We start from the raw sequence: 25110 nt of genomic DNA on the forward strand, positions 1-25110 counted from the left end.
TTTTTATATATAATTTCCATGTACTAGAATTTTTTCATCTTAAATTCTACACAACTATGCAGAATGTAGAAACTATGCATAAATAGAATTCAGCATATTAGTGAAATGAAGCCAATCATCTAATAAAAAAAACATAAAAAATAAGATAATTAATTAACACTCATTTTTCAAAGGAATATGCAAATTTTTTAACCTTCATGTAGTCACTCGCATATCCATGATGGAGTATATTAAAAAGTTTGCTTTAATAATTTTCAAATAGAAAAAGTAAGCTTTTAATATCAATATCTAAGTGAGAAATAAAAAAAACTCAACTTTATAAGTACATAGATAAATATCTGTTGAAATACAACTATTGTTAGTACAATTTGCATAAGTAAAGAATCGAAATTGAACATTTATACGTCTAATAAGACAATTTAGCAAATATCAAACATTAAAAAAAAAGTTCCATTTTAAAGTCCTAAAATACCTAAAGAGTGAAAAATAATTAAAATGGCTAAAAAAAAAAAACAAGAAAACAAACCTTTACAAAGATCAGCAGTTCAGAACGGCTTAAAACACCCCCAATCCACCTAATAGCAAAATCCCACCTCTTCTCTTCAGAGGTTCTTTGATACTGGAAGATTTTCTAACTCTAATATCTTCTTTCCTTGGACCACTTACCTTTGGAATTCCTTGCTCTCTGTTTACCCCCACTCCCAACTGTACAGACATGGAGAAATTTACGTATAATATAAAGATCTTGCCGCCCAACTTCCCATGCAGATTGTCCCTTCTCCTAAATCTGGCCTCTATCAGTGGTAATATGCAAATTACAAAAGTAAAAAAAAAAAAGAATATCCACAGGCTAAAAACCATTAAAGGTTTAAAAAAAATTCACTAAGCAAGAAAAAAAAAAGAAAATATTAAAAAAAAAAAAATTAAAGTAATATTTTATGAAAGGCAAAAAAATATTTTTAAAAAAGATAATAAAATAAGCAATAAAAAATACATACATTAAAATCTTTAAAAACATTCCAGAAAACAAAACAAAATCAAACCAAAAAAATTTGATATAAGTATAAATAAAGCAAAAGGTTAGTAGATGGAAAAAAGAATTAAGTATCATACACACGCACACACACACACACAAAAACAAACAGTTGAATGTCTCAGCTCCTTTTAACTAAGCAAAACTAAAATATAATCTATGAGAATGATGTAGTTTGTTTGAAGCATTGTTTATATATATATATATATATATATATATATATATATATATATACACACACACACACACACACACACGATTTTTAAAATCCAAGATGGCGTAATGGTAAAATATAAAGGTAACTGCAGTTTCTCTTCCAAATTTTCAGATTCTCACCATGTTTTATCACATTTTAATTCCTTTTGGTGGATTTATTGTTGCTATTTCTTCTGATGAGTTAAGGGTATAATAGATTCACTAATTGATATAATTATTAAGTGATTTATTTTGCGATACGAAACAGACACTGTCAAGAACTGTAAGGATCAATTGATGTAAAGGAATAAAATATAAAAATTGTCAACATCATGTGTTTTGGAATATAAATTTTTGTCATTTATTCTATATATTGCTCTGTATTCACATTGAGCTTCTTATATAAGGATTGATATATAATCAGAAAAATATATTTCTACATATTTCTACTAGTCATTGAGTACTTTCTGATAAATGCTTAAGTTTAAGTGGATTTACATGTAAGGAACACCAATAATACAATCAGTGTGTGTGTGTGTGTGTGTGTGTACAATTAGTGGAAAGGAACCTCACCAGAGTGCTCAATTATGAAAAAATTAAAAAATACAAGAGTAATATTTATTTATCCATGTATTGCAGAAGATCAGGATGACATAGGTACCATCAGTTTAAAATCCTCACAAATGGAACTATAGTTTGTCTCCTATACAGAAGCCTCTGTTTATGTCTGATGAGAGACATAGGAGGTCAACTATAGGTTTTCTTTGTTTGCATTTAAAACTGATGGTACCAATGTTGTCTTGATCTTTTGTAAAAAATAAATTATATATAAAACTGGTTTCCAGTCGTTACTTCATTCACTAGAGATTTGTGAAGGCAGAAAGTCTTTCCTTTTTCAGTTATTTCTATTTCTAAAACCTTTTGTGAGTATATATACTCAATGAAATAATCACATTAAAACAAATGCAGTTTGCAATAAAGTTTGAAAGTGATCGCCCACAAAGGATCAAAGCTACAATTGGAGAGACAAAACAAGTGAAATCTCACATGAACTCAATTATTTTATTTACACCTTCTACAGAAGGTTGGACGCAAAGTCAAGTAAAGGTTTCATGAAAGCGTTTCTGTGGAAAAAACTGGATTTGAACTTGGCACACCCAGGTTTGCAGTTTATGCCGTTAACCACTTAGCCACCATCACCCCCAAATCAATTCAGTTATAAAAGAGATCTCAAACCAAACATAAAATTCAAGAGGCACATTTAATGGAGAAATTGGTTCTTGAAGATGACAGTGGCACACGAGAGAATTAAGAGTTTGGTTTAGGAATACAAATGAAACATATTACTTGACTTTTGCCTTTAAACTTTAATTCAATATCGTTAGATTTAATTAAATAAAAAATACAAGCTGTGCATGTGTCTGCGTGTAATGTATTCATCTCTAAAGCGACACTGGCTTAAAATAATTATATAAATCATTTATAATATAAATCTCACCTGTCTGTTTAAATGTATGTATGTATGTCTTCCTATAACTTTCCCCGGAGGCAATGGATTTTCATGAGATCAGTATCGTTTTGAAGCTCCACTCTTCGGATGACATCGAAAAATTGGCTAAAAACATTAATTCCTTCACCCTCAACTGGACACTTTTCTACAGGGAAGGATCGCTTTTTTTCACCAATATTTTCGGAAGTCATCCTCTCTTTTCGATTGACTAGCCTTAATTTAAACCTTCGCCACTTTATTTTATGCTTAAAACACACCTCCAAACACCTAGGTACCTAGGCTAGTTAAATATAAATAATATTATAATAATTAAAATAATATTTTTATAAATTATTAAAAATAAATATTATAATAAATAAAATATTATTAAATATATAATAATGTGCTTGTTCTTTCCTTAGTCCATACATGATGCTTACAAAAAGTCTAAATACAATTTGTAAAGTCCAAACTGCTTCAAAAAAGGTCAAATTGGTAACCCTGGACAATAATATGAAATTGGTAACCCTGGACAAGAATATGGGAGTGAAATCCCTTAGATGCAACCTCAATTCCGAGTATTATCTCCTATATAATAGTTTGACTGCAGAAATTTCCCTATGAACCAAAGTATTGTAGGTTTGCAACAACAGATGCCACATACAAATTCAATACTATTAGTCACTATCTTATGTAACTTTTGAACACCATTTAAGACATTAAGTCGTTATACTAAAATGCTGCACTGCATCCTAGGAGCAACACCATCATAATCATAACATTGTTAGAGGAAGAAGTTTTTATTTTTCCCTCTAAATACTAAGTCCTCCCACCACCACCAATCAACATCGAAAGGATATCTATGTTTTCCAATTATTCTTGGCTTAAATGTGTCCAGTCAGCTGAACATCAAATAAAACTTCCTAATGTTCTGAATGTTGCTTTTTTTTTTTTTTTTTTTACATGTGTTATTGATAGAAATCATTCTGAATAGTATAGCGGCAAATTTTTCATAATATTGAGTTGTAATTTGGCTTTCAAATGTATCTCATATGTATTTTATTTTAAAATTCAATCAACACTTCTATCACAGAAATCACAATTCTCACTTTGATATCACATTAGCCAATGCATTCTTCCAGCATTTCAAAATAACATCACAGACAACACATAGACTTTTTACTGATTTTTTTTTCTTCAACTTAGCATCATGGTAAGAAAAAAGAAAAGTATATAAGTTATATAAACTTTTAAATTTAAATCTAATATTCATATTTTGTCAAATGATTTAATGGAATGTGCTCTGATGAACTTGTTGCAGTTGTGGTCTCTTGAGATACATATCCCTGACAAACCCTCTTAGCAACAAAATCTCACCTCTTCACTGTTGAGGTCCCTAAATGTCGGAAAGCTTTCTACTCTGATAATTTCTTCTCTCAAACAGCTAGACTTTGGAATTCCCTTCCTGTTACCTGCTTCCCTGACTGTACAGATATGCAGAAGTTTAAATGTAATGTAAACCAACATCTTATTAATTTTTCTTAGGCATGGTCTCAAATAGTTGCTCCTTGCATCCAAGTGGTGATATGCCTTGTTAGAGATGAACGCGAGTAAAAACAGGAATGTTTTAATCATAAAACAGCGAAATATTATTTGGCTTTTGGTTATATCATCAGATTCTAGAATATCAGAATACTTGAAATAAAAAAAAAAGGAAATAATCTTGGCAATTGGGGATTATCCATCACTGGCCTATGCCTAGCAAAACTTTTATTCTGACACACATGATTAGTTGTTAACATTATTTTACATCTTTACATCTACATTGGATGAAACGGTCGCAACTATAAAATTTAAACTTATCATACGTTAAAGATATACATTATTCAAATTTACAACCATTGTCGATAGTTTCACTTTCTTTTTGTGGAACAAAATACCACAATGCAGCTTTTCAGCTGAATATAACATGGTCATTTTCAAGTCCGATGCAAATAAATCCTTGTTGAGTCAGCCTCTTAAATAATCAAATTCTACCCAATCATGACCATCATTACCAATCATCACGGCATTGTCTCATCATTCACCTAACATAGAGTTCAAAATAGACTTCGTAGCCTCGTAGGAGATGTCCTTTTCTCTTCCTTGCAACTTTTATCTCACAGAAGAGATGTTGCGAGTTTGTCTCTGATGTATCATTATTTTCATGGAAAGTGTTCGACTGAGCTTCAATCTATGGTCCCCCCTCGCTAAACTTTCACAAGAAACACTCGTCTAGCTGTAAACACTATCAATAATTCCCCCCACTCTTTATCTGTGCCTAAACCTAAACGTAGATTCCATGAACAAAGCTTTTTTCTTAGAACTGCACGCCTGTGGAATTGTCTTCCGTTTTCCTGCTTTCCGGCTGACTACAATATGGTTGTCTTCAAGTCTAACGTAAATAAGTTCTTGATGAGCCGTTCCATATAAGTTATCAACTTTACCAAATTTTCATTACTAATGATTACTATAATGTCCAATTTCTACTGTACACTCTTTAACCCTTATCCTTGAGTGGCCTCTTGGCCTTGATAATGTGGTGATGCCTATGTAAAAAAAAACCAAAAAAAAAACCACCCATTTAATCTTGAGTGGCCTTTGGGCCTTGATAAGAGGTGACATTTAAGTAAAAATAAAATGTGCAGTTTGACAAGTGGAGTAAAACTAACAGAGAATATCAAGGGATCCACTTTTCTTGAAGGACAACAGATCCTAGCCAAAATGAAAGACTGAAGATACACATATAAATCCAGCCGGATTATCGTCATGGTGAGAATAGTAGCCATGTTTTGGTTCTGATAAGTATGATTCCTAGCTGTTCATATCCTTCTGCAATAAGGATATGTTGTTCTAGTTGATCTAATTGGAAAGCTAACTGACTCAACAGCATGGTTGTTCTCTCCTCGTCTGCTTCTTGTCTCCTAGAGAACAGCACAGTGATCGGATTCGAGGGTTGGGTTCCTTTGGTGATAATCTGCCCCCAGAATGGCCTGTACCGAGTTTGTGTCTCATGTGTTCATGTCCATACTGCATTTCTTTAGGTTGGCTCTAAGAATGTTTATAAACTGTTCTGTTGCTCTATAAACAAAAGATAAGTTTGATGAAGAATAAAAACCAATTTTACAAAAATGTAAATAAAACTGAATATTAGCAATAGATATCATTATGATAATAAATCTCCACCACGTGCATCGACAACAAAAACAAACAGACGAGACCTAAAATCCAAGTCATGATTAGTTGAACAGAAGAAGGTCTTATTCTAAGTTCGACAAATAGTTTCTTACATAGAAGATCATGAAGAACAAAAGATCTTAGCCAAAAAGGAAGACTGTAAAGATAAGTAGATAAATCCATGCAGTATAAACAAAGATGGTGAGAATAATAGTAGACATATTTGAATGAAAAGGTCTTATTATATTGTTAACACTATTCGAAGTTTGAATGAATATGAGACACCATCTTCAGCCCTTTTTTACAAGTGGAGTAAAACTTTAAACAAGATCCTAATTGAAATATCAAGGGATCATCCTTTCCCAAAGAACAACAGATCCTAGCCAAAATGGAAGATTCAGCCTTTCTGTACAAGGTTCTGTCAGCACATCCTGAAATGAGGATATAAACCCTGGCTAAATATATATGTGGATGACTACAAATATTTTAAGCCCCCCTCTTTGGGTAGAGCACTGTTGTAAGTAATCTCACCCACTACTTAATTGGCTGAAAAATGCGACGCTCGCTCTTTGTTTATAAACAAAGCGGTTAGAGCACTGTAAAAGTGGTGGATGGAGGTTTGTTTAAATAAACATTTGGCGAGATTATTTACAGGCGCCGCTCCCGTGAGTCGATCGGTAGAACTGCTGACTGTCAATGCGATGGTTCTTGGGAGAGGTGCTAGTCTAGCGGCACTGATGAGTTGTGATACAACAAAACAGGACTGTACGTCGATGACTACAAATATATATATATTTTTTCTTTCTTATCCTTGCCTCGACAGTCGAGTTTTAAATTTCTTCCATTTTTTACGCACATCTTGTCTTTCTTTTAATACTATTATTGGAATTCATTCCCTTTTCCTTGTACTTATTTGTAAATTATTCCATGGATGTTTGCCTTTTGGATTATTTTGGACCATCTTCTAATCACGCGATTCCCTTGGATTTTACTTGTGCAAATGGAAATTTAACCAACTTTCTTGGATTCTGCACTTTTGGATTTTACCATCATTGGATACTTTACCTTTCACCAGACTATCCATTCACGTGAAATCACTTTTTTCTTCCCCCTATTCCCTCTGCTTCACTTTTTGTTATCAAGTAAGATCTATGACTTACTTGTAGTTTCATCAAATACTTTTGCAAGCAAAATCCGATCCCGCATTTTGCTAAATCCTATCCTTTGATAAGAAGGAAAGTATTTCTTTGAAACTCCGTGAATTAAGGACTATCCACTTATTTTGTGCTTCCTTTATAAAATTAAATATGTTTTTAACTCTTTTCCAAAGTGTTTTTTTAACATGTTTTATTAACTACTTGCTCATATATATATATATATATATATATATATATATATATATATATATATATATATATATATATAAATAAAAAAGATGCCTTTGGGATGACTACACACTCATATGAAAAAAGTAATGGTAAACTCTAACGGTCCTTTACATTGCTATCACTATTCTAAGTTTAACATGTGGAGCAAAATGTCAACAGTTCAAAGACAACTCCACCTGCCCTACTCGTCTTGAAAATAATAAAAACACTAGTTCAGAACATAAAATATACTTATAGTGGATTAAAAATGTTATGACATACAAAGCATAAACATCAATAAGAAATATCAGTTGAGAAATAGCAAGGATTGAGTGGCACAAATGCTGTGATCATATGCTCTACAATACATACTGAACATACTGACCAAAGAAAAATGCGTTTATCAATTACATATTCTTTTTATACTATTACTAGCGGGGGTACCCGGCGTTGCCCGAGTGTTTGTTTCCGGGACGGGAGGGGGGGAGTTTTAAAAAATGTTATGGTAGGTAAGTAGGAAGGATCAAACCCGGAGTCATGAGTAAAATTAGGAAAATAAAGTGTGAAAAAAACCAAAAAAACAACTGCAACGTTAACGGTTCGGCCACCAAGAAAAGTCCATTCCAGCTGTTTAGGAAAAAAAAAAAAAAAAAAAAAAAAAAAAAAAAACAATTACGGTAGGTCGGCGCGAACGTGAAAATATAATATGAATTGTCCAGCACGCTAACCACTACGCCACAGAGCACTGCAGCTTAGTTTAGTGATTTTAAATAACTTCACATGGAAGAACTACGAAGCGAAACCGGTGTTCTCTTCTCAACTGTTCCTTGTGAACGATCCCCAAACGGTGTTAAGTGATGGCAGGGGGAGGAGGAATTTATTAGAGAGAAAATATTTTACCACTTCCATTGATCTTAACCGATTTTGGCCGTGACTTCTCAGCAGAAAAAGTATAGAAATCTAAGATTATCGAGGAATTTGAGAAATAATAAGCCTATAACACACCTCAGATATTGTTCTGCCGTTTGTGCATATTATATTTGCATGAAATATCTTGATTTTTAATCCTATTAACGTCAAAATCAGACGGGGAAAAATGAGTCCATTTTATTTATATAGAGATTACATATTTACTATATAAGTGTATACATATTATTGATATTCAATGGATTTCCTTAAGAACCTCTCTCTACTTACCATTGACCTTAAAATACAATTTTTATGGATCCCTTTTAATCTTCTGTGAACCTTGGTTGGGAATCCTTGCTCCAATGCAGTGGTTACCAAATTTATATTTTACGTGGTGGCACACTATTGAACTCTTTAAATTCTCATAGTACACTTATTACAAAATAAAAATAATATTTTCTATCCATAAAGCTTTTTTTTTTTTTTTTTTTTTGCAATAAAATAATAAAGTTTAGTTGGAAGGCTAGGTATTAAGGTTAGCAGTAAGGTGCCTTTTCATCTAACTTGAAACCATTGCTGTGTCACACCCAGACTCTTACATAGTGTCGCCATACCTACAGTTATTACTTGTTTTTGCGTCTAAGTGGGCAGGGTACTGGGGCATGGTGTTCAACCCAGCAAAAACAGTTGTCCTATTGTCCTCTAGATATCTCTGTCCTGTTCTTGGGATTTGATTTCAAGACACATTTGTGCCATTCTCAAAAAGGCATAACTATATGAGAGTAATAATATCTAGCAATCTCAGGTTTGATGACCACTTGTCTTACATATCTAATAGGGTGTATAGGTGTGGCACAACAAAGAGGACATTCCTTAACCAAGTAACTCTTACCGGAAACGATAGTGTCATATAGGAAGCTTTACATGGTGTGTATCCTGAGCTACCAAATTCCTTATGATTGGCATTTGCCGACTAGGCTTTACAAGACAATAATTCGTCCTCACTTGTAATACAGGTTCCGGAGTTGGCAAAATGTTCTGATTCTCTTGAGCATCTACAGCATTGTGTCATCAGATATATACAACATATTGCCTGCCGTGACCCTGTTCCCTATAGAGTATATGATCTGCTTGAATTAAATCTGCCGTCTACTTGCTGGAATGTGACAGTTGCTTCTATTGCCAACAGATTATTTCATGATTCTTGCCTCATCAAAATGCTTAGTCCTGTGCTGCATCCGAACATACCAAACCTGCGATGATATATTTTCACATTAGACTCTCTACATAATCACATCGGTGTTTGCTCAGAGATGTACCAACGTTCTCCTTTTGCATTATGTTCTGCAGTCCTGAACTTATTGCCTCAGAATTATGTGAATGAACATGTATCACTATCACATTTTCAGAGTTCTATAATGGCTAACTATTGTGATGTTCCTAAGTTTTATGCATTCTTTAATTAGCTTAGTAGCCTCTATGTACTAACGGTTTCATGACGATGGCTTAATAAAGAAAAAAAAAATTAGATAACATTTGGCTGCACACAACACAAATCTCAGAAGGAAAATTAAAAATATCTAACACTTCAAACAAATGATTTATTGTATTTTTTTTTATCATTTAAGCATCAACATCACGTAAGTAATGATGCACAAGTTAATACAAAAAATTTCACAATATGAAAATTTTTTTCTACCTATAATAACTTGTAACTTCAGCCTATAACCTCTTTGCGACACAAGAGTAATCATTCTATGGCACACGAATGTACCGCAGCATAGTGGTTGGGGACCACTGTTCTAGTGTATAGGGGTAGAGTGAGGTGAAGTATTTTTGAAACATATATGAAAGACGTTGAAAAAAAAAAAATCTTTAAATACAGACATGTTACTTAAAAAATATATCTTAATGCATTCATAAAAGGGCGGGGGGGGGGGACAAAAACAAACGCAGAAAAAAGAAAAAAATGGAAAAAAAAAAAAACAGAAAAAAGTAAAAAGAAAAATAGAAAAATGAAAAACAGAAAAATAAAATAAAAAAAAAACGAAAAAAAAAACACGGAGAAAACGTAAAAATGGAAAAGAACAGAAAAAAAAAGAAAAAACGTAAAAAGAAAAACGTAAAAAGAAAAATGTAAAAAAAATCGAAAAATGAAAAAAAAACGAAGAAAAGACAAACGAAAATAAAAAGAAAAAAACGAAAAATAAAAATAAAAAAACACGAAAGAAAAAAGAAAAACGAAGAAAAAAGAAACGAAAAAAAAAGAAAAAAAAACGAAAATAAAAGAAGACAACAAAAAAAAAATAGAATTGTGGAGAGTGATTAATATATGATTTAAGTTGATGAATCCACAGATACAACAACAACAAAAAAAATACAAAAATAATTCAAAGCTGTGATAATAAAAGCTACACATCTTGTGTAGCAAGTGCATGTTGCATAAATTACAAAGTGATTGTTGATTATGGGATGGACGGTGGTCAGTCAAAAAGATACCAGAGTTGGAATAGGGATGATCGTGGTGATAGTGTCGTGAAAGGTGTGTGTGTTTGTGAAAGGGGGGGGGGATGGTCATTAGAGACCAAGAAAGTTGAACACAAAAACAAAATGCAGGAAACTTCAAAAACGGAAGAAAAAAAGTCACTTTCACAAAAAAATTAATTAAATCAATTTAAACATAAAAAGATGAGAGAAAGACGGAAGAGAAAGAAAGCATTTTTTTTTTTTGTACCTGGCCTCACATTAAATCTATATTATCTATTTAAACAAAAACTATTATAAAAATCGGTTATAGTCAGCTAGTATCTTCCCTAATTTTCTACATAGCACTACCGGAACCAATGAAGAGGCAAAACAGTACCTTCGCTTTGTTTTTTTAAATTCATTATTTGTATTTTGAAGCGATTTATTAGGAAAAAAACAAAAAACATTGAAAAATTATTGAAAAGTATACAATCAAAAATAACAAAATCATACAGATAAAATAACAGTTTTAATTTACATCAATTGTTATTAAAAGTGCAAATAAAGACTAATTGTGTTATTTTTATTTGCATAATTTTATTTTAATAATGTCCTTTTTGATACTTTATTTTAATAAATCACTTCAAAATACAAATAGTGAATAAAAAAAAACAATAAGCAAGGTATCGTTTTGCTTTGTCACCAATTCCAGTAGCACCACACAGAAGATTAGCAGAGATGAATTTAAAGAATTTAATCAGCTTTTTTGTTTGGCTGTTTTGTGCATGTCTGTGTATCAAAACCCAAAAGATTAAACCTTCAACCATATGTATATATATATATATATATATATATATATATATATATATATATATATATATATATAATCTTGCTAGATTCAGCCACTCTGATGAGTCGTAGATGACGAAACACGTGTCAGTGGATAATAATATTTAAAAATAAAATATTATATATATATATATATATATATATATATATATATACACATACATACATGGAAAATGAAAAACTGATTTTTTTTTATATATATTCATCAATGTTTGGTCTGTATTTCAAGACTTTCTCAAGATGAATGATTGAAGAACACAGAAGTCAATATTTTGGAATACATGGTGCGTCTGTGACATGAAAAAAAAAAAAAAAATTTTTTTTCTGAATAAAACAGACATTAGAATTCAAAATATCTGAAGTGTTTATAAGTGGAAAGTTTTTTTAATTATTTTTTTTAAACTTAATATTGATGTTTTGTTGGCAATGTAGCATGAAATAGATAACTAGGATCTAAATTCAAATACCTTATTGAATGATAAGATATTGAGCTTATTTTATTTTCAGGTTGGAAGCATTTTTTTTAGCAAACCTGAATTATGTTATTTAATTATTCATAAAGTATATATATATATATATATATATATATATATATATATATATATATATATATATATATGTATATATATATATATATATATATTAAATTCCACAGCCAAACAACGTCGCAGCTCACAAGAGCCATGACAGTCAACGAACCGGAAGTCCAAGACTCGAGGTTCTGCCCTCATTTGGGCTCATCAGTTAGACACATCCGAGCTCAGGATTCAAAACCCGACTTCCGGTTCACTGACTGTCATGGCTCTTGTGAGCTGCGACGTTGTTTGGCTGTGGAATTTATTATACAATCTCTCACATTCTGAAAATCATATATATATATATATTAGTGATGAGGCGATTCCAATATTTTTCCTGATTCGGATACAATTACCGATTCCGTACTAAATTCCCAATTCTAATACAGTTGCCAATTTTGAGTCTAATAAATCTCATAACATTTAACTACAGAGTTGTTATTTTTGCTCCATTACCATAAGAACACATGTAAAATGTGCAGATATTTTCCCAAACATAAAAATACATTTATGGGGGATGATCTATAGATTTTAATTTTACTATTAGTTTAAAATCAATAAATATTTATTATTTTATCATTACTACCAGCAGTGGAAGAATTTTTAAACAAGATCAAATAAAAAATGACACAAAGGAATTGTTTGTGGCATTGGAAAATAGCCACAAATTTTACCTTCCAAAGAGAGGAGTAGTTACCATTTTTTACAGAAAACCAATGAAAATCGGATAGAGGATTGAGTTCAAAATAGATTGTTGATGCACACGTGCCTTGGATTTCAGATTTCTTCCCATCAACAACTACTTTTATAGACTTTTCTGAGATAAAAAATTTGATGCTTGAGAACACATTATCAGATATTCCACAGTTATCAAGTTTGTGGAGCAACCCTTTTTGGTAGACCCTATCAAAGACCTTTGATATATCAAGAACTATTGCTCTAAAGATAAAGCTCCGGATTCACTGATCCATTCTGTATGATATTACAGTTAGCATGTCAGCAGTAGATTTTGCAGGATGAAATCCATAGTTTCCGTTTTCCTCAACCATACCAATATACAAAAATTTAAAGGTAGTAATAGAGACAAACACCTTGCTGCCTAACTTCCCAGCGACATTGCCACCCTATGAATCTGACCCCTATAATAGTGGCAATAGGCCTTATTTGGGATGAACGAAAGTATGATAAAAATATAAATAAATAAAATTTTAAAAACATAGATTTGCAAAAATCACAAAAAAATAAGCCTTTTTAATTATTTTTTTAAAAATTGTTTTATTGTGTTTTTTTTAGTAAAGTATATTTTCAATATGGGACTCAGGAAAAAAAAATTGTCATATTTAAACTTTACTATTCAATTAAAACAAAATTAAAAGCAGAGGGATAGAAAGGATGAGAAAGTGAGATCGGGAGAGAGCTAGAAAGAGTGAGAGTGAGAATGGGGGAAAGAGAGTGTGAAGTAGCAGAGTCAGGGGTGGGTAGGGGAAACTTACCTCCCGCATGAATATCTTTGTCTGAGGGCAGAAAATGAAAACAGTACGGGGTAAGATATAAAGTAAGTTATGAGAGCAATGCTAGAAGAAAAAAAAAATAAAAATATAAAAAAATAGAGAATGCCGGGGTAAAAAAAAAAAAGATAGTTTTTTTTTTTTTTTCTTTTCGCATTTAAAAAAATCGTTTTTTGATTTAAAAAGCTGAAAAAAAAAAGTGAATAAGAAAAAGTATGGCATTTGAACATGGAAAAAAAAAACAAAAAACAAATTTTTTTCTCCAGAAAAAAGAAGAAAAAAAAGGAAAAAAAATGTTCAGAAATGGTAATTAAATAAGAATCCAATGATAAATGATTGTATTTTTAATTTGATTTATTGTGACATGAACAGAAACAAAACTTTGCAAAATAAACCAAAAAAAAAAAAAAACATAGAAAGACCAAAGGAAAGTAAGGGCATGAGAGTCGACAGGTGTGGCGATTGAATTGTCATAGCAACATGGAATTCTTAGATTAAAAAGATAGAAAGTAATAAAATTCCAACTTTATACATTATGAAAACAAAGTTTACATTTTCTTCTTTCATTACAAAGTCACCACTCATCAAGGCCAAAAAGCCACTCGAGGATAAACGAGATGAAAAGATTTCCAGTCGAATGATGAGGAACAAAGAATGAACTACATTTGATTACTGAAAGGACAGTCTACGGCAACTTTATGTTGATGCTCGATTCGAAGATGATTATGTTATAATGTACAGAGACGCAGTCCCACGGTAATATATTCCACAAATTGGAAACCTTTGGAAAGAATCTTTCTCCATGGAAATTCTGTCTAATCCTAGGCACGTGCAGGAAGAAAGGAAAGTATTTTTCCATTGTGAGAAAGAGACGAGTTCTTGCTGTGATTATCTTACGAGGTTGAACTAAAGATTTCAGCTCAGTTGAGCACCTTCCATCGAAATAACGATAGAGAGCGAAAAAAGACAAATAGTTGAATGTTAATATTTTATCATAATATTAACTAGCAAAACCCATGGAAATTCCATGGTAGTTGAAAATTAAAAAAAAAAAAATAATCAGTAAGAAGCTTGTCACATAATCAAACAATTGCAATGAGGTTGGACCATGTATCATTTAAGACAACTAATTTATGAAGCTATGGATCTTCAGGTCCTGGTATCTCTGTTGACAATTGCGTCAATTTTGATGAACTGTTCTGGTCTTATTTTGATCACACAACATTAAGATCATGTGGCAGCCCTTTTTTTTTTTAAATTCAATAACATATGCAAATAGAATTTTCAGTACATGTCTGCCTTTAACGTCTTTCAAAAGTTCAGCTTAATGTGCATGATATACATGTGATATTAAGTCAGATCGATTATGTATAAGTTCTGATAGTCCCAAGTTGTTTACTATTTGAAAGCATCTTGGATTACACATATATGTAAGGAATATGTTTGGTTTTCTGTATTTACAGAAAACTGCATTGTACTACTTGCTTTGTACTAATTTCAACATAACATGTAAGTTGGTAATAATGTTTTCACCTGAAATGCGTAGAGATAAAAACGATCCCTAATCCACAAAAGCACCCTATGATTGTAAATATTTCAACATGACACTTAAGTAGGTAATAATCTTTTCACCTGAAACGCGTTGGAATTTGTACTTATTTCAACATATGTACATAGGTAATAATATTTTCACCTGAAATGCGTAGGTTAAAAAGATCCATAATCAGCAAAAGCACTATATGACTTATTTCAATATGACATTTCTGTAGGTAATACTGTTTTCACCTGAAATGCGTTGGAATTTGTACTAATTTCAACATAACATATAAGCAGGTAATAAGGGCAAGAAAAATATTTGGAGAGAGAATGGTTGTAATGATTTTTAATAGATAAAGAATGCATATAAAGAGAGGTAATTCGTTTCTTTCTAATTAATTAATGTTTGCAATGATGATGTTTTTTTTTGTTATTTTTGTGACACCGGGCATAAGGACAAGTAAATTAATATTTAAATAATAATAATCGGTTTAACATCCATTTTACATGCTGACATGTGTTGGATGGCTTTTAGAAATTGACTGCTAAACTAACCTATTTCTGGCCGGGTCTTTATTTACCCCTCTATTTTTGTCACTTCTTTCCATGTTTTCTTTGGCCTTCTCCTGCGAACTGAACCTGCTACCTCAACTGTTCTACATCTACTAACCCAAGAATTTTTATCCATTCTTTCAACATAGTCATACTATTGAAGTCTTCAGTTCTGTCCATATCTTCTTATAATGTCAAAATTTAATCTTCCTCTGAGGTCATCAGATCTAAGCCTGTCTTTAACTCTTTACTGCCAGAATTTTTTTTACGCAAGAAATAAACTTTTAATCATGACACTCACAAGTGACTGAAGTTAGCATGCAATTGACACACGAACATAAACAAATCCCCCATTCACTTGTGGAACCATGTATAGACCTGTACTTTGAAGACCAGTTTGGCTGACAAGCCATAAGATTAAGAAATATTGTTTTTTTTTGTTTGTTTTTTTTTAAAGGTGACTCGAAAGTACAATTTGACAGTAAAGGCTTGCGACTCACATTACACATCCATCGTATCATTCTCATATTATTTCTATCCATGCAACACATATCCTTAACCCTCGCTGTCAAGGTTTCACTTTCATGTATCATCACATTGAGTACATATGCCTAATAGACTCTTCTCTTAGTTGGCAGTGATAACAAGAGTCTCTTAATATCTTGATTTCTTCTCGATCATCCAAAGAACAAATAACAATTAGAATTAAATCAACTCAGCAGTGGATCTATAAATGTTTATTTTCTTAAGCCTCATTGGATGCTATTCTAATTTTACATTAGGTTGAGCACCTATTGGAGAGAACCTGAATGTCTACTAGATACCATCCTCGGGTGTCTAAGGTCTCTCTGTACAGGAGTTTGTCAGGAAAACCTGGCAGGGGGATACTTTTCCTTACAAGTAAACACTGACAAAATATTTAAAACAACATGGTATTCAAAGCACAAATAAGATTCCCTTGGCATGCTTACCAGACACTGGATTATACAAGGATGTTATACCTTCTCCAAGTGATGTTGCCTCTAGTAATAATACTAAGCTGGATATTCGACCAGACTGAATGAATTCTTGTACTCGAATCCAGTAAAATCAAGACAAAGGTATACTATTAGATTGAGAAAGAAAGTTTTTGTGGAATTTTTAATTTGGATTTCAGATCAGCTTTCGTTATAATACCTTTACTTTATATATCGTTTTAAAGAGCGTTTTTTCGCTCTATCTAATCGTTTCAATTACAATCATTTTAAAAACAATTATGTCTTTTTTTCAGAATGCTGAATACAAGATGGAAAAAAAGCAAATTTGCACACTTTTATTATTTCAATTCAAGCTAGGCCGAAAAGCTGCTGAAACAGCTCGCAATATCAATGAAGTATTTGGCCCCAAAACCAATACTGAATGCACAGCAAAATGGTGGTTTAAGAAATTTTGTGGCGGTGACAAGATTCTTGAAGATGATGAGCATAGTGATCAGCCATCGAATGTTGACAACAATAAATTAAGAACCTTAGTCGAAGCCAATCCACACACAACTGTTCGAAAACTTTCTTCTGAATTAGATATAACATAGATGACAATTTCCAACCACTTGAGAGAGATTGGAAAGACTTGATAAATGGGTGCTTCACAAATTGAACAACAGCCAAAAGAAACTCAGTTATGAAGTGTCATCTTCTCTTCTTTTATGCAACAAGAAAGACCTGTTTCTTGAATCAGTAGTGACTTGCGATGAAAAGTGGGTTCTTTATGAAAATCAGTTATGCTCAGCTCAGTGGTTAAATGCCGACGAAGCTCCATAACACTTTCCAAAGCTAGAGTTGCACCAAAAGAAAGTCATGTTGACTGCTTGATGGTCGGTGACTGGTCTCATCTATTACAGTTTTTGGAATGCAAGTGAAACCATTATGATGGAAAAATACTGTCAACAAATGGATAAAATGCATCAGAAACTTCGACAACAACACCCAGCATTAGTCAACAGAAAGAGCCCACTTCTCCTCCATGACAATGCCCGACTACACATTGCTAAACCGACCCTGCAGAAGTTTAACGAATTGGGCTAAGAAAATATGCCTCATCCGGCATACTCTCCAGACGTCTCACCAACTGACTAACACTTTTTTCAAGCATCTCGACAACTTTCTGTGTGAGAAACACTTCAAAAACCTAAGAAATATAAGAAACACCTTCAGCAACTTCATTGCCACCAGAATGCATGATTCCATTATATATTATTTATTTTTTTATTTACTATGAGATGAGTAATTTGTGTATTTATTCTTTTTATAACTTACAACTGAATTTTACTAAGTACTTCATCCACTGCACCACAGAAAGAGTTCCTGAGTTCAACATGATACACTTGAAGATGGTCGGACCAAGATGTTGTGTGAATAATACTCAAGATGAGAACAGTAGTCTGAATAATCTAAATGATATGAATTATGAAGTCTCATTTCAAAAATTCAGAAACAAAATGAGTCTATTTATCTATATACATAAAAGCGTAAATGTGTGTGTGTGTTTGTATGTGTGTGTGTGCTTTTTTTGTATGTCCGGCAAGGGCTTTTTCCGTTACCGCATCTTAGAACTTTTTATATACTCCCTAGATTATAATATCTCTGATTTACGAAATGAAGTCGTCTCTATCTTTTATTTGAGCAGCTTTTACACGCTATTTTCAGGCTATTTCTTCCTCTCGCCTGTTTATTTTGGCTTTTCCGTATAAAAGTGAAACTAAAAATCGAAAGCGAAGTGTGTTCTCGACCTTTTGGCAGCACGTCCAGAAGCAATGAACTTTGATCAATGCAGGGAAACCCCATCATATCAGACAATTGCTATTTATTTGAACACTCCCCTTTTTGTGAGGGGGGCTGGTTTTCCCAAACATGTTGGAGAAACAAACAAATATGCAGAAAACTTCAAGCTTAACTGGCTCTACATGATTTCATTTCTCCATGGTGTGATGTTTGACCTAGAAAAGCAGACATATTTTAAGCGTTTAATTTCAACGATTCTCACTTATCTGCGCTCTTAGTGTTACGGTAAGATATCACGCTTTCTTTTCCACCTGCACCTTAAGGCTTCAGGTTCGAGCCTACCTGCCTACCAAAACTTTTTTTTTCTACACACACGACAAACACCCGGGCAACACCGGGCACTCCCGTTAATCTATATATATAAAAGCGAAAATGTATGTTATTGTGTGCACTTTTTGTGTATGTCTTCCAAAAGCTTTTTTCGCTGGGCTTCTCGATCGGCTCACTCCTTAAAACTTTTTATATGCTGTCTAAATCATAATACCTACGAGTTAAGAACGGGATGGGGGTGGGGGTTGTGTTTCTTTTTAATTTGCCCGACTTTTACACGCTACTTTCGAGATTTTTTTTGACCACTGCGTCTTCATTACGCTTTTCAGTATAAAAAAAAGCGAATGCTGGGGCGGGGAAACAGAAACTGGCTTGCAGCGCCAAACTTAGTTTGATCTTAATAAGGTCAAACATCACGCGACTTAACTTTCTTGCACCTGTCAATTTCACTTTATAAACGTTAAATTAAGACAGCTTTCACTTCCTCTCCCCTCATGGCCCAGATGGTTAGGTGTCTGGAGTTTTTTCCCTTTCTTTTCCACCTTCCCGTCAAGGCTTTGGGTTCGAGCCTACCTTCCTACCAAAACTTTTTTTCTTTTACACCTCCAAACACCCGGCCAATGTTTTTTTTTGTTTTTTTAAAACAAGGTTGTTTTGACCTAACCCCCAACATACACACCTCCAAACACCCGGGCAATGCTGGGTAACCCAGCTAGTCTATAAAATAAAAGGCAAAATGTGTGTGTGTGTGTGTGCGTGCGTGTTTGTATGTCTGCCAAAAACTTTCCACACACATGATTGATCCTCACGAGATTGGTATCGTTTTGAAACTCGATATCTTGGATGACAAATATTGAAATATTGGCCAAAAACATTCATTCCTCCACCCTAAACTGGGCAGTTTTGTACAAGGAGGGGGTGGCTTTTTTCGTTGACATTTTTGCAAGTCATCATCTCCGTTGGATTGACTATGCTTAATTCAAACACTCTCGACTTTTTGTTGCGCCATGGACACATCAGCCAAGACGTTACATTTTTTTTTCCTCCTTCGTGTTACAGGTTCGAGCCTGCCTGCCTGCTAACACTTTTTTTTTAACAACACCCCTCTCCACCCGAGCTGCTTACTGTTGCTTTGATCCCCCACCCCTGCTACTACCACTTTTTTTTGGGGGGGGGGATTCCTTACTACACCACCTATATATAACTGGGCAACATTGGGTACCCCTGCTACTATATACTAAGGATTACAAAAAAAAAAATTATTCTCCAAATCAGACTTAGAAAAAGGTTAGCACTGCCAAACTTCATTTTCATTAATAATTCTTAATTAACATCAAACTAGACATCAAACTTCCAGATTATCGCAAGAAAATTTGGAAAAATGTATTATTTTTTAAATTTCTGGAGTAGGAGAAATCATTGGGTCATTTAAGTAGATAGTAATATGAGCTCCCAAGCATTTACAGTTTAAAAAAAATTTTTTTTTCGTTTGTGCATCGATTTTAACACTGACTGTGCAAGGCAAATAAAAAAAAAAATTAATACTATCCAGATTGTAAATAGTCATATCTTTGTACTTTTCATGTTAAAAACATCACATAAATAGAAATGCTGTTGTTAAAAAATTAAATTGGGGAATTATTTTCACTGTTTGCATTGTTTTTAACATAATTATTGAGTCTATCATATTGAAATTTTACACTGTTGTAGACTACGACATTTGAATTATCGTAATAGAACAAATGTACATAATATATATATGTATATATATATATATATATATATATATATAAAATAATTATCAGAACACAAAAATATATATCATTAGTACCAACAATGGAAAATTAAGTAATATTTTTTTTTAAAGAATCGATTTTAGAATCGAACCTTAGGCGCAATATTTTTAATCCAATAATCCAAAACGTTACAACTTTTCAGCTTCCTAATTCAAATTAATTGTTCTGACACACACACACATATATATATAAGTATATGCTTAAAAAGAATACACTATCAGTCTTATGATCGAGCATCTTTTTAAATTTCTTTTCAACATACTCTGACTATATATATATATATATATATATATATACAGCCTTTGAGATTTGAAAAAAAAAATTGGGGAAAATGTGGGGAAAATTTACTCGCCCCAAAATATTTTTACTCGTCCGACTTTGTCTTTGTTTCAGTCAATAATAGTAAATAATTTTACAACAATTCAAGAAATTACCATGTGTATAATTTAACAAGAAAATATTTGTTTAACTCTTGTAAATCAACTATTTTATTACTACAAACATTTCAGTAAATATTCAACAAAACGTTAAAATACAACACCAGTTTCTTTATATAGCATCATTCATATTATTGTTCCATAGAAATAAGAATCATTTCTTCGGATACTTGATGGAACGATGCATTTTTTTCCTCTTTCAAATGTTCGTCTTTATTTTTGTAAGCATAAAGTGCATGTAGTTGTAGCGTTGAAGAATTTTTTCCAAATGAATTTAAAAATCAGAGAGCTAAATGAAGGCGACATTTTGACTACACGCTGAATGTGTAAATTTGACCTCTTGTTGACCTTTAGCATGACCACTCTTTTTTCAATAGATGATATTCCAACGGTCTCACAGCTAAAGATGAAAGAATTCACAAATGATGAGACATAGGTCATTTTAAGTCACTGCATATTTGAGGGTCGTAAAATAAATGAGTTTTTCCCATTTCTTTATTTAAAGAAATTTTATTGACTGGCAGGCGAGTGATTTATGACTTTTAGTCTCCCCAAGAAATTTTCAATCAACTGTGGCGAAAGGTCCTGTAAAGTCTCAAAGGCTGTATTATATATATATATATATATATATATATATATATATATATATATATATATATATATATGGAAATTAAGCTACAGAGAATATTCCATGTTTCATTTTCGTGAGAATTCGCCAGGCTTACAATGAATGAAATGCAGAATATTCTGTGTAGCTAAATTATCATATATATTTTTATAACTTAATACCTAGCTCTACCTATGTATTGAACACTGTTGAAATAAACACTAAAAATTTATGCATAAAATTAGATTTCTGTATATCAATGTGATTAAATGAAGTAGTCATATATATAAATATATGAATAAAATAAAAATTTAGATGGGAAGGTTGGTAAAATTGTTAATTATTTACAGATCAAATATGGCCGACAAATGATACAACTGATTACACCCAGGCTTCATTTCAGTTGCAAAATCTTTATCGAAACTTCTGTAAAATCATAAATAAATACATATTACTCTTATGGAATAATTGAGCACTCTATTGGATTTATTTCCACATAAGAGAACCATATGTTTTCTTATTTTATATATATATATATATATATATATATATATATATATATATATAATACCAAATAAAGTTATATTGTGGAATTCTTGCTATCTGAACTGAATAATGTATGATAAATAGATATTCAATCCTGCCTTGTCAATGAAATACGGAATTATTTTATCCATGTTATAAACATAATGAAAAAAGAATGTCAATCTATTTGATCGATTACATACTATATCCGGCCAGTTATATCCATTAAGTGACTTCACAATAATATTTTCTATTATATACTCATCTATGTTCATTATCGAATTATATTGCTGCAGTTGTCAGAAACAAAAATAAACAAACTCCTTACAGGAAGCCAGAGAGAGAAAGGTTAATAAATAATCAGAGATTATTAATCGGTTTTCTGTCCAGAATAATATTCTAAATCATTATTGTTATTATAAATCTTTAATTTAACTTATTTTATTGGCAAATGCTAAGAAAAATTTTCTGTATTCATGATTCAGCAAAGCTTCTTTTAAATGTTTGAAACTATATCATCTAATTATTGTAAAATCTTTTCGGGTGCATGGAATAATTTAAGCAAAAAAAAAAAAAAAAAAAAAAAAAATAAATAAATAAATAAAAATAAGAGTCTATGCATCGTTTGGAAATAAATCAGACATCTTTAAAATATAAGGTTATTAAATCTTTATCATTTTAAAAATATGAGTATTGAATTCAGCATACCATAAGAATATTGGGGGGGGGGGTAGTAATAATAATAATAATAATAATAATAATAATAATAATAATAATAAAAAATCCAAAAACCACTTGCAACATTTAATTAAGACAAATGTGTACACAGAAATGTAGAATCTTTGTTCTTTTTTATTAACAACTTACACAGCTGATGCTGTAAAGGTGAGAAAAAAGTACAGAACCAGAATAAGTATTAATCAAAATTAACTGGAGCAAAATGCATATTTGTATTAAAAAAAAAATGAACAAAAAATGTCCAAAGGAAAATGTCTTCGGTAAAAAAAAAAATAGTTCTGAACCAAACTAAGTGATTTTATTTGAAAGAAATAGAAAAACAAAATGAAAAATTGGCAACTCAAAACCAAATATTGATTTATCAGTTGATATCTGCTCATTGAATGGACATATCTTAAGAAAGGATCTATTTTCTTATGCTACAAATCATGCAATACAACATGATAAATACTGATAAACCTGAAAGCAAGAATAAGCCAAACAGATGAATTGCAAAGCCAAATATTAGGTGATTTCTTGTGAGGATGGGGTTGGGTGCAATACTAATTAAATTATAGGAAAGGTTTTATAATACAATAGTTAAGAAACTAATATACAATACAAAATAAAATAATGACCATTACTAATACTGACTAAAATAAATCTCTTTATTACAGTGGTTGCATATCTACACAAAATGCAATTTAAGGATTATTTTAATAATTATAATTGCCTTTGCCAGAGAATGAAAAAAAAAAAAAAAAAAAAGAATAAAATGAAAGAGAAAATGACTGGTCCTGGCTTTAAGCTTTTAAACAATTTATATTTTAAAGACAATAACTGTGGGGGAGAGTCTCATGAAAGAGCGATAAAAAAAAAAAACCCGATCTATTAGCAAAGTTATACCATAGCTTCTCTTAAATATAAAATCTATATTATTTGGATGCAGTAAAAAAATTTTTTTTCACTTAAACACTAAATTACAGGATTATAAAAAGGAAAAAAAAATGTTATGAAATATATTTTTCATACTCACAATGAATGTTCTAGTCACCTTGTAGACAGTATTTATCGGGGCGGGGGGGGAGTGCTCTTAACTTTTAAATACGAGTTTGTAAAGGTAGCCATTTTGACTTCCTTACGATCTATACATGAGGTAAGGTCAAATTTAGTGTTTTCAACTGCCATCTTTGAATTGATAAATCCAAATGTAGAATCTTGGTCTGGATTCTGACATTCTTGAGCACCAGCCTTGACTTAGGATTAGTGTTGGGGGCTGAGGGAGAACATGTTTTCATCTGTATTGTTATTATTCACATTATTATAAGATTATAATTATTCATATTAGTATAAGACTAGCAGGGAAGAATACCCGGCCTTGCTGGATTGCAAAATACACTTAAATATATATAAATTCATGCAGATTTTGTATGTATCATTACAGAGCCAATTCTCTATTGAATAGTTTTGCTAAAAACGTAGGTACCATAATTTCATTGAATTAATGTAACATCATTACAATACATACATTTACTACATTAAACAAACGATTGATATTAATTGCGTTTCTTGTAGAAAACCTATCTATAAATATACGACATCTATAAAAAATGTAAATAAGAAAAGAAAATATTATTGCAGTTAAACTGTCCCATACATTTATTAATAGAACATTTGCATGCTTCCTAAACGAATACATTCCCTTCCACATAAATGGTGTTCTTTGTTTCAGGAAAAGTATGCACCGTTCCTTCTATTTCAGTATCTTAACACTTTAAACAACTTCCATAACAACGATAATTATCAAAACATTATTACGAGTGATGTCTTCACAACTGCATTGCTTTTGATTTCTTCATCACGTCGTCACACAATGTTTACTTTTCTTTTTTTTAGCATTTACAAGACTTAATCAACGTTGAACTGCTTCATCAATCACAATAATATATTTATTCTTTTCTCCCATCGAAATTCTAAGAAAAAATCCTTCTACACCGTGGCAATTTTTACTTTCGTTTGCAATTAATTTGTTTTATTTAAGATTTTTTTTTTTTTTTTTTTTTTTTGCAATATTGAAACAGAAATTTGTATTACAGGGCATTTTCGGTTCTGACACTATTATAAAATCATTTTTTTTTATCTGATTGTTCAGTGATAAAGAAATCCTTCTAGACTGGAGCAATTTTTATTTTTCATCCCAATAATTCAGTTTTTCAGATTACAAACAAAAACCTATGAATTATG

The 25110-nt window shown here is 31.7% G+C and overlaps 1 protein-coding gene across 32 annotated transcripts in view; it reads right to left on the minus strand.

Moving 5' to 3' along the window:
* LOC145294002 (arf-GAP with SH3 domain, ANK repeat and PH domain-containing protein 2-like) overlaps positions 1-25110 on the minus strand; it is a 547728-nt gene that overhangs the window by 20547 nt on the left and 502071 nt on the right. For 25 of the 32 annotated variants that reach the window (XM_080140949.1, XM_080140946.1, XM_080140939.1 and 22 more), the window contains one exon: positions 13593-13613. The exons of the other annotated variants lie outside the window; for them this stretch is intronic. In XM_080140949.1, the coding sequence (XP_079997075.1) occupies positions 13593-13613 (21 nt within the window). The remainder of the gene's footprint in view (positions 1-13592; positions 13614-25110) is intronic. 32 annotated transcript variants of the gene reach the window in all.

The sequence above is a fragment of the Euprymna scolopes genome, chromosome 15 (genome assembly GCF_053919585.1).
Source record: "Euprymna scolopes isolate OS-2025 chromosome 15, ASM5391958v1, whole genome shotgun sequence".
Lineage (NCBI taxonomy): Eukaryota > Metazoa > Mollusca > Cephalopoda > Sepiida > Sepiolidae > Euprymna > Euprymna scolopes.